At 37.9% G+C, this 16,478-nt stretch overlaps 1 protein-coding gene across 2 annotated transcripts in view; it reads left to right on the top strand.

The window, feature by feature from the left end:
- Nucleotides 1–13,262, top strand: part of RAB6A (RAB6A, member RAS oncogene family) — a 78,236-nt gene extending 64,974 nt beyond the window's left edge. For both annotated transcript variants that reach the window (XM_081240867.1, XM_081240868.1), the window contains exons 7-8: nt 10,107–10,173; nt 11,183–13,262. In XM_081240867.1, the coding sequence (XP_081096993.1) occupies nt 10,107–10,173; nt 11,183–11,247 (132 nt within the window). In that variant the 3' untranslated portion in view covers nt 11,248–13,262. The remainder of the gene's footprint in view (nt 1–10,106; nt 10,174–11,182) is intronic.
- The last annotated feature ends 3,216 nt before the right edge of the window (nt 13,263–16,478 follow it).

The following is a 16,478-nucleotide window of genomic DNA, read 5'->3' as shown; positions in this document are numbered from 1 at the left end:
CTAGATCCCACATGTGTGCCGCAACCAAGAGTTCACATGCCTCGACTAAGGAGCTCGCATGCCACAAATAAGGAACCTGCAAGCCACAAATAAGGAGCTGACCAGCCACAACTAAGGAGCCTGCCTGCCGCAACTAAGACCCCATGCAACCAAATAAATAAATATTTAAAAATAATAATAATAAAGATTATTTATTTTTTTAAAAAGCCACAAAAAAAGAGCTAAACCCTTGAGGTGTATATTTGATTTGTATAGATAAGATGATACTCCAAGGAAGAAGAGAAATTAACATATAATACAAGACTACCTACTATGCAATGTATAAATATTACATCATAAATATTAACTTTAAGATATTTCTTTGCTGTCTTCCTACCAGGCACTTTACATACAATATGTAATGTTTATCTATACCCCTAATTTATCCTTTGGTGCTTTATATCCCTAACACAGTAGGACTTTAATATCACTAAATGTCAGGAAGCCATATACATGGTGAGCATGAACTGGTTGAATGAGAAATTATTATATTGACCACGCTCTTTTTTAATTTTATTTTTTAAAGATTTATTACTTACTTATTTACTCATTTATTTTTGGCTGCATCGGGTCTTAGTTGCAGCACGCGGGATCTTCGTTGAGGCACGCAGGATTTTTCGTTGTGGCACGCAGGCCTCTGTCTAGTTGTGGCATGCGGGTTTTCTCTTCCCAGTTGTGGCGCACAGGCTCCAGGGTGCATGGGCTCTGTAGTTTAAGGCACGCAGGCTCTAGTTGAGGCATGCACGCTCAGTATTTGTGGCACGCAGGCTTTAGTTGCCCCGTGGTATATGGGATCTTAGTTTCCTGACCTGGGATCGAACCCACATCCCCTGCATTGTAAGACAGATTCTTTCCCACTGGACCACCAGGGAAGTCCCTGACCATGCTCTTATTAAGTCAATTCACTCATCAGATGTTTGTTGATCACCTCCTACCTGCCTAGTTCTGTTACGTTATAGGCAGTGGATATACAATAGTGAGCAAAATATCCTAAGTCCATACCATTATGAAGTTTACATTCTAGTATGGAAAATTAGGCCATAAATGAAAATATAATACTTCATGAGGTTATAACTGCTGTGGAGAAAAGTAAAAGTAAGGTCAGGGAAATAAAGAGTACTGGTGAAAGGGTTAAGATATTGATGTTTTGTAAAAGGTAATCAGGAAAAGCCTTTCTGATAAGGTGATATTTGAACAGAGATCTAAAGGAATTGAGGAAGTAAGTTGTTTATGTATCTAGGGAAGAACATTCCAAGCATCAAGTGCAACAACAAGTTCAAAGGTACTTGGCATGTTTAAGGAATAGTACGGCTGGTTCAGTTAGAGTGGAGTGAGGGAGGGGGGCAAGTGTTAGGAAATAAGCTTACAGAGGGATCGTTCTAGGGGACAGAGGTCTAAGTCCATGTAGGCTGTAGCAACGATTTAGGCTCTAGGCTTTTATTCTGAGTAAGATAGGAAGCTGTTGGAAGGTTTTAATCAGAGATTTGACATGTTCTGATTTAGGATTTAAAAGAAATCACTGGCTGCTCTGTGAAAAATAGACTGTAAAAGGGTAAGGGTGGTACGTGTGGAAAGCAAAAAGATCCATTAAGAGCTGATTGGAAAAAAAAAAAGAAAAAACCAGTAATAAAATAACCTTTCATTTAAGAAATGCTAGGCTACCAAAATTAAAGTAGAGATCTAGCAAAAAATCAAAGTTAGGGGCTTCCCTGGTGGCACGGTGGTAGGGAGTCCGCCTGCTGATGCAGGGGACACGGGTTCGTGCCCTGGTCCGGGAGGATCCCGCATGCCGCGGAGCAGCTAGGCCCGTGAGCCACGGCCGCTGAGCCTGCGCGTCCGGAGCCTGTGCTCCGCGGCGGGAGAGGCCACAGCAGTGAGGGGCCCGAGTACCGCAAAAAAAAAAAAAGAAAAAATCAAAGTTAACAAATACTGAGCACTCATCATATGAGAATTGTGGTGTATAAAACACTCCCTGCCCTTACAGTACAAAGATTACTTTCATAAAGGAAAATTTTCTGTATGTTGATGGAACTGATTAACTTAGCTTACTCTTTGAAGAATGGAATATCCTCTTGCTTATAAAGTACTTAGTTAATCTTATAATAAAGGTAAGAACTGGTAGCAACAATTATTTTACTTTGAAATCTTCATTTTACCCCTTTAAATTAAATACCTAAAATCATAGCCCAAAATATTCAGCTTGAAAGTTTCTGTGGAGAGCCAATATTCAGCTTGTCATCATCCCCAGAGCTAATTCCTGTAGCTGTCACTGCAACTTAAATATGCCATTTCTCCCTAGAAATTACAAGTAAAATACCATACACCTGGAGGTTAGAGTGGAATTGATACCATTTTTCCAGGAAAAGAAAATATTCTGGTAAGCATCCTGAGAAGGATGCCCCAGAATGCCTATAGGAAGTGGATATTCTGTTAATCCAAGTGAGAGGATTTAAAAAAAAAACATTACCAACTGTACTGGCCCCATAGTTAGTCCTCTGTCATTTCTAATATAGCAGAAGCCTCTTTTAGCATATCATTGGCATTTAAAATATGGATTTTCCTTTAATGATTATTTAAAACAACTTAAACCCCTAGAGTTTTTTCCTTCCTGTCTTACATATATTTATGTAAGGATAGAACTTGGCTTTTGTAAAGCATTTTCTTGGCCTATTTTGGGATGTCCTAAGTTTAGTATAAGTTAGTGACATTGATTCTTTTATTGGGTTGGCCAAAAGTGCCTTTGGTTGTTAAGTAAAAATAAAAGACACATTTTTCATTTTCACCAAGAACTTTATTGAACAAAGTATTCACCGTTTTGTTCCACTACCTTCTGCCATTTTTCAGGCAACTTCATTATTCTGTTTTCCCAAAACTTTTTATCTTTTTGAGCAAAGAACTGTTCCCGGTGCCTTTTACAGTCTTCCAGGGATTTTTTTTCCATTAAGAGAATTCTGGAAAGACCAAAATAAATAGAAATCTGAAGGTGCAATGTCTGGTAAATACGGCGGATGAATCCGAACTTCCCAGCCAAGCTGTAAGAGTTTTTGTCTGGTCATTAAAGAAACATGTGGTCTTGCATTTTCCTGATGGAAGATTATGCGTTTTCTGTTGACTAATTCTGGACACTTTTCATCGAGTGCTGCTTTCAGTTGGTCTAATTGGGAGCAGTACTCGTTGGAATTAATCATTTGGTTTTCCGGAAGGAGCTCATAATAGAGGACTCCCAATCCCACCATGTACACAACGTCACCTTCTTTGGATGAAGACCAGCCTTTGGTGTGGTTGGTGGTGGTTTATTTCACTTGCCCCATGATCTCTTCCTTTCCACGTTATTGTACAGTATCCACTTTTCATCGCCTGTCACAATTTATTTTAAAAACGGAATGTTTTCATTACATTTCACTAGAGAATTGCATGCAGAAATACGGTCAAGAAGGTTTTTTTTGCTTAACTTATGTGTAACCCAAACATCAAAGCGATGAACATAACCAAGCTGGTGCAGATGATTTTCAGTGCTTTAATTGGATATTTTCAGTGTGTCGGCTCTCTCCTGCATGGTGTAACATTGATTGTTCTCAATTAATGTCTCGATTTGATTGCTATCAACTTCAACCGGTCTACCTGACCATGGAGCATCATCCAGGGAGAAATCTCCATCACGAAACTTCGCAAACCAGTTTTGACATGTTTGATCAGTCACAGCACCTTCTCCATACACTGCACAAATCTTTTTTTGCGTTTCAGTTGCATTTTTACCTTTCTTGAAATAATAAAGCATAACATGCCAAAAATATTGCTCTTTTCCTTCCATCTTCAATATTAAAATGACTACACAAAAATTCACCAATTTTGATAAGTCTTTTTTTAAATTCATGCTGATATAACAGCTGTCATATACAGTCTAACAAAATTATTTCGAATGAAGTTAAAGACAACTGAGCTCTACCAGAGCCATCTTACAGAAGAAAACGAACAAACCTTTGGCCAACCCAATAATTTAATTGAAATATTTTGAGGTAGCACCGGATTTTTCAAATACATTGATTAAATTTTTATGTCTGTGATTTTTGTATATAATAATAGTGTTTCACAAAGCAAATTCCTCTTCCCAAGATTGTTAGCTGTTTCTTCACACAGCCCTTTCCACAGTGCTTTCCATATAGAAAGAACTTCCATTTATACTAGGCAACATAAGGTAGTAGGAAAAATATGAATTTTAGAATCTTGGCTCTGCTATTCATTTGGTGGATGGCAAATACTCTCTTTAGCCTTAGATTTCTATAAAATGGGGATATCAATACCTTCCTCACAAGTTACTGCAAGGATTATGATGAGAAAATCTGTAAAGTTAAGCACTCAGTATTACCTTTTTTCTTGCCTACTTAATTTGATTGATTACTTCACACTCCTTACAGATTATTGTTACAGCATTGGCCTTACAGCACCCTCACAGCACATTATAATCATCTGGAGATTTTGGGGGGTTTTGTTGTTGTTTTTAGCCACGCCGCGGGTCTTGAGGGATCTTAGTTCCCCGACCAGGGATCAGAACTGTGCCCCCTGCAGTGGAAGCGTGGAATCTTTTTTTTTTTTTTTTTTTTTTGCGGTACGCAGCCCTCTCACCGTTGTGGCCTCTCCCGTTGCGGTGTGCTCCGGACGCGCAGGCTCAGCGGCCATGGCTCACAGGCCCAGCCGCTCCGCGGCATGTGGGATCTTCCCAGACCGGGGCACGAACCCGTGTCCCCTGCATCGGCAGGCGGACTCTCAACCACTGCGCCACCAGGGAAGCCCGGAATCTTAACCACTGGACCACCAGGGAAGCCCCTCATCTGGAGAACTTTAAATGAAACGTACTAAGGACCTAGCCCCACCCACACTAGTTGAATCTGTCTTTGGGGGTGGGACCCAAGCATCTGGTGTTTTGCTTGTTTTAAGTTTCCTAGGTAATTCCGATGCACTATAGGTGTTGAGAACTGGTCTTGAAGGAAGGACTTCACACATAACCTTTCAAGAAAGCTTTCCTGAAGTATTTAGTTCTAATTATTCTCAAAGGTAAAAATAAAAGAGTGGGGGGACCTATGGGGTCATGTTAACCTATTTACTCTTCCGTGTTGAATATATTTAATTTTGTAGATAATGGAGGCCTATTGCTTTCTTTGAGTGTATAGTTCTCTGGGGAATTCCCTGGCCGTCCAGTGGTTAGGACTCTGCACTTCCACTGCAGGAGGCACGGGTTAGATTCCTGGTCGGGGAACTAAGATCCCACAAGCCACGCAGTGTGGCCAAAAAAAAAAAAAAAAATGTATATTTCTCAGATCTACCAGTTAATGTTCTGGTCCCTCTTTTTTTTAAAATTAATTTATGTATTTATTTTATTTTTTGGCTGCATTGGGTCTTCGTTGCTGCACGCAGACTTTCTCTAGTTGTGGTGAGCAGGGCTACTCTTCGTTGTGGTGCGCGGGCTTTTCATTGCAGTGGCTTCTCGTTGCAGAGCACGGGCTCTAGGTGCACGGGCTTCAGTAGTTGTGGCACGCGTGCTCAGTAGTTTTTTTTTGGCTCACGGGCTCTAGAGCGCAGACTCAGTAGTTGTGGTGCATGGGCTTAGTTGCTCTTCAGCATGTGGGATCTTCCCTGACCGGGTATCGAACCCGTGTGCTCTGAACTGGCAGGCGGATTCTTAACTACTGCGCCAACAGGGAAGTCCCTGTTCTGGTCCCTCTTAATTGTCATTTCCTCCCATTATATTTGCTTGTGTTAATTGAATCTTTGTTTTTAAAAAATCCTTTTTCATATTTGATTGGAGAGATTCAGTGGCATTTGTTTTTCCATCTAGTTGAAGTTTATCAGCATTTTCCTTCACTGTCACTCTGCATATAAATTTAAAATTCCTTTTATGATTCCTTTTTCTACAAGAAACTGAGTACATTGATTTCTTTTGTTTTCTTTTTTCTGGGGTCGGGAGGAGTCAGTGGGCATAAGTATTGATAATTTTTCTTTTACTTGATTTTAAAAAACAGGCTTTCTCAAATCTGTGATCATCTGCTAAATAGTATTATGGATAGTCATGCCTAAAGAATTATCTGAGGGACTTCCCTAGATAATTCCCTGGACCCTAAGTCCAGTGGTTAAGACTCCATGCTTCCAATGTAGGGGGCGAGGTTTGATCCCTTTTTGGAGAACTAAGATCCCATATACTGTGCAGCACGGCCAAAAAAAAATTAAGAATTATCTGAGAATTCAGATGGAAGTGAACTCAAAAAAGCCAGTGGATAAAGGCACTAATCAACTATTTGTACTGCACTGTGTGCTTTCTGATGTGTTTTCACACGCATTAGCCATTCTTAAAACTAACATTTTAAAGAATATCTACTGCATGTCAGGTACTAGGATAACAAAGATGAAATATGAGCCTTGTCCTCCAGTGGTTAAAGTCTAGAGGGAAAGACTGGGAGGTAAATAGACCATTATAATCAGTGTAATAAAAGCTCTGAAAGAAGAAATGCAGGGGACTTCCCTGGTGGCGCAGTGGTTAAGAATCTGCCTGCCAGTGCAGGGGACATTGGTTCGAGCCCTGATCCAGGAAGATCCCACATGCCACAGAGCAGCAAAGCCCGTGTGCCACAACTACTGAGCCTGCGCTCTAGAGCCTGTGAGCCACAACTTCTGAGCCCACATGCCACAACTACTGAAGCCCCCGCTCCTGGAGCCTGTGCTCTGCTACAAGAGAAGCCACCGTGATGAGAAGCCCGTGCACTGCAAGGAAGAGTAGCCCCTGCTCGCTGCAACTAGAGAAAGCCCGCACGCAGCAACGAAGACCCAATGCAGCCATAAATAAATAAATAAACAAATAAATAAATATATTAAAAAAAGAAGAAGAAATGCAGGGTGCTCTTGGAATATATAGAAGTGTTTAATTAGATTGGAAGATGATGGGATTGAAGAAATCTGGGAATGGGTTAGGGAGGTTTTTCTCAGAGTTATCAGGGAATGGATCCTGAAGGGTCTATCAGCTAGACAGATTGAGCTGGGAGCAGGGGAGGATATTCCTATGTTATATTATGAGAATAGGTAGATGGGTGTAACTCTAACAATACCCTCCCTGAAAGACCTCATTAGTTATGTACTTTTCACTAACTAGAACTTAAATTTTTTAAAAAGCCTCAAAACTTGTAAACCTCATTCCATTTTCACAGAAGGTAAACAGACCTTCCCTATGCCTCCCCCACGAAAAAAAATTTTCAATTTCTAAGCTAGCCCATAATAAAATATTCTTAGAAGCCAGGAAGATTATGTATCTTGAACAGGTAGGCAGTTTAATGAATATTTCATGTCCGAGCAAGCTATGAGATCTTGGGGAAGATTTCTGGATTTTCCTAAGTAAGAACATTTCACTTCTGCTTTAATATTTTCAGATGATCTCTCCCAACCCCCCCACATTTTTCCTGTCAGTTTTACATAGTTTCTTAAAGCAGGATTTTGTGCCTATTGGTACTTTGCTGTAGTCCTAGAATTCTTGCAGAATTTCAAAACATTCTGTTCCCTTAGCCCACAGGACCATGGGTTATTGTGATACTCAATTCTGATAGGAAGAGAGCTACTGTATATGAAAGAGTTTCTATGTAGAAGATCAGCCCTAAGCAGTTTACATAATGATTTCCCTTAATTTTCACAGTAATCTAGTCAGTTAAGTGTACTGTTGTCTTAAGCCCATTTTACAGGTGAGAAAATTGAAAAACAGAAAGATGGCCTGTCACAGAAGTGGCCTACCCAGAATGTAAACACTTCACGTTTTAGGTTTTAGCCATCTCACCTTAATATCTTTTGCTTTCAATATGTGATTTGTATGTCTTTGTAGTCATAGTAATACACTGGAATTATTGAAAGAAGTCTTTATGCACACTGCTTTTTTTAGTGCCTTCCTTTGCCAGATGAAGTCCATATTCTTTGCAGGTCTTTCTTAGTCTTGCTTTCAATATATATATGTAGCTTCATTCTAATCCTTTTAAATATTGTGTGCTCCAGTCGGTCTGGACTACCTAACCATTCTTGAAAATCATTGCAGCCAAAACTGAATATCACCATTATAGAACGAATTTCTGGGATACAAGATTTGGTTTAGTGCCACATTGTCAGCTGCTAGATTATTCCAGTAGTCACTATACTCATTGCTGGTTTGCAGTACTAAAGAGATGGTTGTTTTCAGTTGATGTTGGAGGGGGAACACATTTTTTTTCAGGCTTTCTTATTGTCTATAAAATATGTTTTTCCTTCATACTCTATATTCTTTATCTCTGGATGAAAAGTGATTTTTAATGGGTGTTAGACTTTTCCTGATGCATAAAATTTTGAGCTGACAAAGTTGACATTCTGCTTTTAATTCATTATCTAATACTATTATATAAAAACTTCAAAAAGATTAGAATTATTGTCCAACTTTGCATGCATTAATTAATTATAAACGCTTGCTAGTTTTGAAAGGGCATAATATTCTTCCTAAAGTTATCTAATGCACTATATTAACCTATTTCTGTGTTCATTTTGCCTTTGTAAATTTTAAGTTATTTTTGTTCATAAAATTAACAGCTTTCACAGACATTAATTATTGCAGCATTTATTCTTGTATCTAGATCTAGAGTGCTGATCTGTATTTGAAAATGAGTATTCATATATTAATCCAAATGGACCCACCTTTTACAATTAATGTTACATTGATTTGATTGATGGTAATTTACACAACCACATGATCTTTGATCATGCACAGTTTCTGATGTTCAAGTAAGCATTCTGCAATTTTAAGTCTTAATAGCTGATTTTGGTTGAATATTGAGGCTAATGCCTAACTTTGACACATCTCTAAATGCTACTAAACGTTACAGAACCAAGACAATTATACTTTTATTCAGGTCTTCCTTAATCCTACCACATCGTACTTATTGCCTACAGATAAAAATTTGCTCCTTTTCTATACTTCTTTCCCTAGACAGATTACATATAGTTCCATTCTTTCATCTTTGTCTTTCTTTCTGTTTCTTCTCATTTTAATTCAGCAACATTTATGGAGTGCTTAAACTCTGAGTGCTTTGTATGGTATGTTTTTCAACCATGTGAAATCTTTAAAACTGCCTTTAAATCCCAACTCAAATGTCATTGCCTGAGGATTTTACTCGGCCTCTTGAGTAGGGCCTTCTTACATCTGTATTGTCATATCATTTTCTACTTCCTTAGTTCATAGCACTCATTGCATTGTAACACAAGGAATGGTTTGAGTCTATCTCCTTTGCAAAACTGTGAGCTCCTTGAATCTAAAAAGCACATCTTGTTCATTTTTGTGTCCCTGGAGAACTTCAGACAGTGCCTCAAGTAAGCAGGTACTTAGTATAAGGTAGTTAACATCATATGTGCATTTTAATTTATAGGAATTTTACACTGCATGCCTAACAAAAAGAAATGATTGAAATAATCTGCAGTTTTACCTGCCATTCTTCCCAGTAAGTGGATAGCTAGGATTGGACATGAAGTAGAGAGTATGAATCTGTTGTTCCTTCAGTCAGTTTCTGTTTCCACATGCCTCTCAAAGTGAACATCTCACCAGGATTGAGTGTGGTATGGTGCTTTCTAACATAGTGATTTCCTAAGGAGTTATCAAGGGCAATTTTGACTAGATTGACTTTCTCCATATGTACACTAACTTTAGAACCTAACTCATTAAAAAGATAGGAATGCCACTATACAGTGTAACTAAATGAACATTCTGTCCTTACTCTGAGTTCCTGTAGTAGTTTGTTTTTATGACTCAAATGGTATTTTTGCTGCTTAGTTCTTAGCTGTTTGTTCATGTCTAATCTCACCCGTTGGAAAGCAAGGATCCTCTTTGTATTTGACATGCTGGTTTTCACATGATATTCATTTTTAGAATAAATAGACATTTTAATGTGCTTTCATTGTGCTAAGGTCTAAGGAATAACCCAGAAGCCATATCCTTTAACTCAACCATCCAGTGGTCATCCCTTTACTTGATACCTTTTGCTAAATTTTCCCTCCCAATTATCACGTCTCTTTTTCCACAGCTCTTCCGACGTGTTGCAGCAGCTCTACCTGGAATGGAAAGCACACAGGACAGAAGCAGAGAAGACAGTATCCTTTCTGTTTCATCAGGAAATTTTATTGTTACTACAAGTCTTTAGAGCCCCACTTGGTTGGCTTAGGAATATTATGCCATTGCCTTTTACAGCCAAGAATTGATAGTTTAGGAGCAAAAAATTTTTCTATAACAAATGAGATCTGGTTATCCAATTGCATTCTTTGCAGGCTGCTGCTCACTACGATTAATCGGTGAGAGGGTTTGTGTTTGTTTGCTTGCTTGATGTCTAATGAGCAAGAAACTCTTAACATCCCACCCTCCTGCTTCTTAATTTTGACATCCCTTGGCTCTGGGCTTTTTCCCCACAATATATATCATATTTCCTTCCCCTGCTTTTTCTATCATATGAACTGTCTACTTGGCATAGGCAGGAGATAACTAAGTTTGGAGCTTTATCGTGGCCTCTGCTTTCAAAAATGGGACAGAATGAAGCACATGTAATATTAGTTATTTAAAAGAATTTTGATATATTCCTTGTTTGTCTCATATTTACCTTCTAGTCTTTTTCCATATGCAGACCGTTTTATTAAGCCATAGAATTCATAGCACTTTGTATTCAGCTCTTCCCACTTCTGAATGTTTTTTGTTTTCTAAGCCTTTATTTTAGCAGCATAATGTGATCTATAGAGTTGAAGCCCCATTATTTATTAAATTCTCCCCCTGTTGTGGAACTCTCTTATAGGCTATTTTCAGATTTTTATTATAGATAATTTTTTAAGGAACATCTTCTTTATATGATTTCTTACTCCTGTAGAATAATTTCCTTAGGATAGATTTCCATGAGTAGGAATTAACCTTATTCTGAACCTTGCTGCATATAGAAGATATAAGCAAGTTTATTCCATATGAGCACCTTATATGGTGAGCGAGGTATATAGAAAATAGTGGCTGAGTAGTCTCTGAAGCCAAATAGGAATGGAAGGGGGTCTTAGCAGAATTGTCGATGTTCAGCAGAACTGGAATTGTACTTTCCCATTTATAGTTCCTTAGCTTTTGTTTCAGTGATTGACATAAAACTGGAAAAGCCTCAGGAGCAACCAGTCAGCGAAGGAGGCTGTTCCTGCTAATCCCCCATGGCATCTTCAACTTTCCTCCAGAAGCTCACTGCTTTGGCCCCCTTACTCTTTCATTGACTGCAGTGTGAATATTGGCTTGAACCTTTTCCCTTCAGTAATAACGTATTGCAATTCAGCATTGCTGCCTGTCTCTTGGAGATGATCTATTAGCTTCACAAGCACAAAAAAGTCAGTGTCTTCATTATTTATATTTTACAAAAAGCCAAACAATTCCAGCATATTCCAGTGGTAACTTTAAAAATTAGATACATTTTCTTAACATTTTTTTTTCCTTTTTAATGTTATGAGAATGTACTTCAGAATGATGGAAATCTCAACAGTATGTGGCTTGGTTAAGGAGCAGTTGTTCACAGCAGCACTTGCCTACCTACTTGATCTCTCCCTGCTTTACTTGCTGTTCTTTACCCCATTTCCTATTCCAATCCTCCCTCCGTCAAAACAAACAAGAGGGGGCAAAGCAGTAGTCAGACCAAGCCCATTGGAATTATCCTTCAGTTTTAGCAACACCATTTGCTCTTAAGATATCCAAAATTATTCTTAAGCACTGACATAAATTACTTAGACCTTAATTGAGGTCAAAACTCAACTGTCGTGGTAGGCAGTGCTGGAATAAGGAAAGGGTTCTGGTGCGTCTTCAGAATGAGTCCTAATGAACATACTGAGTACTTACAAGTAAATGAACATAAAATATATTTCTGACCAAAACAAATGATTCTTTCACATGTTAGACTCCAGGAGAGAAAAGTAAAAGCGCTTCAGAACAGGTTTTAAATATTTAATTCTTCTAAGAGCTATTTCTTCCAGGATTTTAAATTTGTCAAAATCGAGTTCTTCTGTTTGTTTAAAAAACAAAACTAAACTTTTTTAGGCAATAGATTTCTCGAGTTTTCTTTTTTCTTTCTTCCTTTCTTTCCTTCTTTCTTCCTTCCTTCCTTTCTTTCTTACTTTTTTTTGAAATGTTGTGCAGGCAAGGCACTGTAGAAATCAAATTCCTCTAAGAAGAACCAGTGGAAGAGTTTAAATTTGGCACTTTGATCGAAACTACTGTAACCAGTAGAAACAATGATATCTAAAGCTTACCAACTAAAGAATCCTCAAGAGAATAGCAAATACTTTGCCCAGGACAATTGAGGTCAAATTGAAAATGGAAACAGTTTTCTTATAAGCCCTAGAGGCAGATCTGAAAAAGCATACATAGAAGAGGGAAAGGAGAGAATGAAAATAAAACTTAATATTATGCAGATTTATGCCTTATTTTTCAGCATTTTTTTATGTTGGTTCTCTCAATCCGGTTTTGCTTTTTATTAGATCTGTATAGTTTGCTTAATTAACTAGTGATTTAATTTTATATTTAAGCTACAATTAATCTTTTTTCTTTGGTGATATTTATTTCTTTGCCTTTTTTAAAACTACTTTCAATTTTTAGATGTTTTATTCAGTCTATTTAGAGCTTCATAACAATGGCAATATGTATTTCCCTTAAAACACTGCAAACAAATATACTAGGAGTGCACCATTTTAATCTTTACTAGTTATTGTGAGATTGCTGTGTAAGTTAATAAATACACTTGTAAATACATTGTTTGCAAGAAGAAAATTTCTGAGTTACAGCTCAGGAAAAGCCTGCTGAATTTATGTTGTAAGCATTACTTAACACAGTATAAGGATGAAAAGACAACAAAAATATCTTCATACTTCCTCATCCCCTCATTGCAACAAAACCCTTAACTGGGAGAACCTTATTCCTTCCCCTCTCTTTCCTCTTCCTCCTCCACTCCCCACTTATTGTCCAACCTTATAATATTCAGAGAGCACTTGGATTATGGGTCTGAATAGATAAATGCTTTCAGATAATCATTAGCCCACATACCCCAGTAACTTGTACTCAAAGACGGGATGGAGTTGTAAAGTGCTTTTATAATACAATATTATTGTTAAAGGCAAGGGTTGACTCTTTCGTTTTATTTTGACATGGCATGTCCTGAAATAAATATCAATTCAATATGGCGATGGGTCATATTCTTTATTTGGAAGAAGTTGTGATTTCTGACATAGGGGTGATTGTGTTCCTACACTGTAGCATTTGATTCTTTTTAGTGTATATTTAAGGCAGTAACCAGTTAATGCTGCTTTTAATATTGGTCTATTTAGCTGGAGTTCTTCAACCGAAGCAGTGAAGTGTGTTCATAGTGCACTTCTTTTTTTAATAAACACAGTTTTGCTGCCCAAAAAATGTATAAATAAACACAAAAGAAAACACTTACTGATTTGGTTTCCCATTCCTGCCAAAGTGATGAATTACCATGTGCTACTTCCTCCCTAGGACTATAAAGGGAATGTGGAATCCAGAAAAATAGCAAAACAACAACAAAACTGAGAAACCCCTGGGGAGTCACAAGACTCTTTTCAACTGTTGAGGGTGAGGGAAAGTGGCTGCAACTTGAAAGATAGGGCCACTGGTGGAGGCAATAATAGGATGTGTTAAGAAAAGCAGTTTAAGTTCTGCTTATGCATCCTCACTCCTAATTCCACCTTTGCCTTTGGACAGGGGTGACAAACTGCCCTCGCACCAAATCCAGCCTGCTACCTGTTCTTAAATTAAGTTCTGTTAGACCTCAGCCATACTTTCTCACTGCAAAGATGGAGTTGAGTAGTAGAAACAGGCCTTAGGGTAAACCACAGCTGTCCCCTGTACTATAGAAATGGAGGCCACAGCCCAGACTACAGGCTCAGGTATCCACAGCCGTAATGTCAGGGCAGTATAAAATCCCTGAGAGGGAATTTCCTGGTGGCTTAGTGATTAGGATTCTGTGCTTTCACTGCCGTTGCCCCAAGTTCAATCCCTGGTTGGGGAACTGAGATCCTGCAAGCCGCACAGCACAGAAAAAATATTAAAAATCCCTGAGAAGTGAGGAGCTGATGAAACTAGGTGGGGAATAATAACCTGCCTGCCTTAGGCCTTTCACTCACTCTTTACCCTTTCAAAACATCAGTTAGTGGACTGTGATCTAGGGAGACTGACTCCTGCAAGAGCTGCTTCCTAAACTGGGTTTAAAGGTAAGGCCCTGAAATAAAGTTTGGTTTGGTGAGATGATACTGAATGGGAACAATACATGTGGTCTTGTGGTACCTAGAACTGTGTCCCAAGGTTTGTCCTTTCCCCATCTTAAAACTTGACATTCTAGTCTTTGACCCTTGCCCAGTATACCATCCCAGAATTATAACCCATACCCTAGGAGAATTTGGACTCATAAGTCAGAGCAGTTAGATACTTGAAAACTGCCTCAAAAGAAAAAGTGAATACCATTTGAAGCAGAACTACTTGAAAAGACAACCAGTAATTTAAAGATGGCATGATAAATATTAAAGAGGTAAGATACTACCAGTATGGAACAAGAATCATAAAATAATCAAATATATTAAGTGAAAAATATAATAGTTGAAATAAAAAACACAGGTAAGGTAGTAGACTGGATTCTATTCATTGAATTAGTGAGAACGTTCAATTGAACTCTTTCATTAGAAAGCAAAGAAATAGAAAAATAAAGATTAGGAGAATAGTATATATAGCAACATTCAGAAATTCCAGGGAGATGAAAATCAGGAAAATTGAAGTACTGAAAACAGAATTTTGAAGATAGTATTTGTGACAGGCATCTGTGTATCTTCTGAATGCAGTTTCTGAAATGGTATCTGCCTCCTGGTACTCATACGTTTGCATTATCCTTTCCCCTTGAATATAAGCTGCACCTGGTGACTTGCATCTAAGGAATAGGACACAGCAAAAGTTACATCACTTTGAAGGTTAGATTATGAAAGACTGTGGCTTTTGTCTTGTTCACACAATCTGACTCATTTGCTTTTATGCAGCAATCTGCCACGTTTGAGCTGCCTGTAGAGAGGCCCAGCAGCAAGGAGCTGAGGGCAGCCTCCAGCCAATGAGGAACTGAGGTTCTTCTTAATAAGACAGCCTGCAAAGAACTGAACAAAAAACAAGTCACAGACAAAATATTTGTAGATTGCATGCTTGATAAAGGACAAGTATTCAGAATATATGAAGAACTCTCATAACTTGATAGAAAAGACATGGAAAATGCTTGATATCATTAGTCATTATAGAAATGCAAATTAAAACCACAATGAAATACTACTACATACATATCAGAAAGGCTAAAATTTAAAAGATTGGCCATACCATGTGTAGGTGGTGAAGATGAGGAGCAACTTGGAATTCTCATACACAGCTACATGAGATTTTGGAAAAACAGTTTGGAAGTTTCTTTAAAAGTTAAATATACATTTATATGTAGTAGCCATTCCACACCTAAGTATTTACCCACAAGAAATGAAAGCATGTGTCTATACAAAGACTTGCACACAAATGTTCATAGCAGTTTTACTTGTATTAGCCAAGAACTTGAAATAACCCAAATGTCCATCAGAAGGTGACTATGTAAACAAATCATGGTACATGCTTACTGTGGAATAGTATGCCATAAATCAGAATGAACTGTTGATACCAACAACATAGCTGAATATTAGAAAATTATCCTTCATGAAAAAAGTTGGACAAAAAAGAGTAAAGTATATATTTTATGTTTTCATTTATATAAAATTCTAAGAAATGCAAACTAAACAATAACCCTCCTTTTCTCCCTTTCTCCAGTCCCTGGTAACCTCTATTCTGCTATCCGTCTCTATGAATTTGCCTATTATAGGTACCACATATAACTGGAGTCATACAATATTTGTCCTTTTGTGTCTGACTTCCTTCACTCAGCATGATGTTTTCAGTGATCATTCATGTTGTAACATGTATCAGATTTGATTCCTTTTTGTGGCTGAATAATATTCCATTGTATGTATATACAATATTTTGTTTATTCATTCATCTGTTGATGGACACTTGTGTTGTTTCTATCTTTGGGCTATTTTAAATAATGCTGTTATGAACATTAGTGTACCAGCATCTGAGTTCCTGTTTTCACTTATTAGTATATAACCTAGGAGTAGAATTGCTGGATCATGTGATAACTTTTTGAAGAAATGCTAAACTGCTTTGCACAGCATCTGCACCATTTTACATTCTCACCAGCAATGCATGAGGGTTCTAACTTCTCAACATCCTCATCAATACTTTTTATGTTCTGATTTTTTAAATAATAGCCATCCTAATGGGCGTGTAGTGGTATCTATCTCATTGTGGTTTTGATTTACATTTC

Source organism: Mesoplodon bidens (assembly GCF_964165515.1).
Source record: "Mesoplodon bidens genome assembly, chromosome: 7".
In the NCBI taxonomy this organism is placed as follows: domain Eukaryota; kingdom Metazoa; phylum Chordata; class Mammalia; order Artiodactyla; family Ziphiidae; genus Mesoplodon; species Mesoplodon bidens.
Note: the sequence above shows the minus strand (reverse complement) of the source record. Positions and strands in the feature narration are given on the sequence as shown.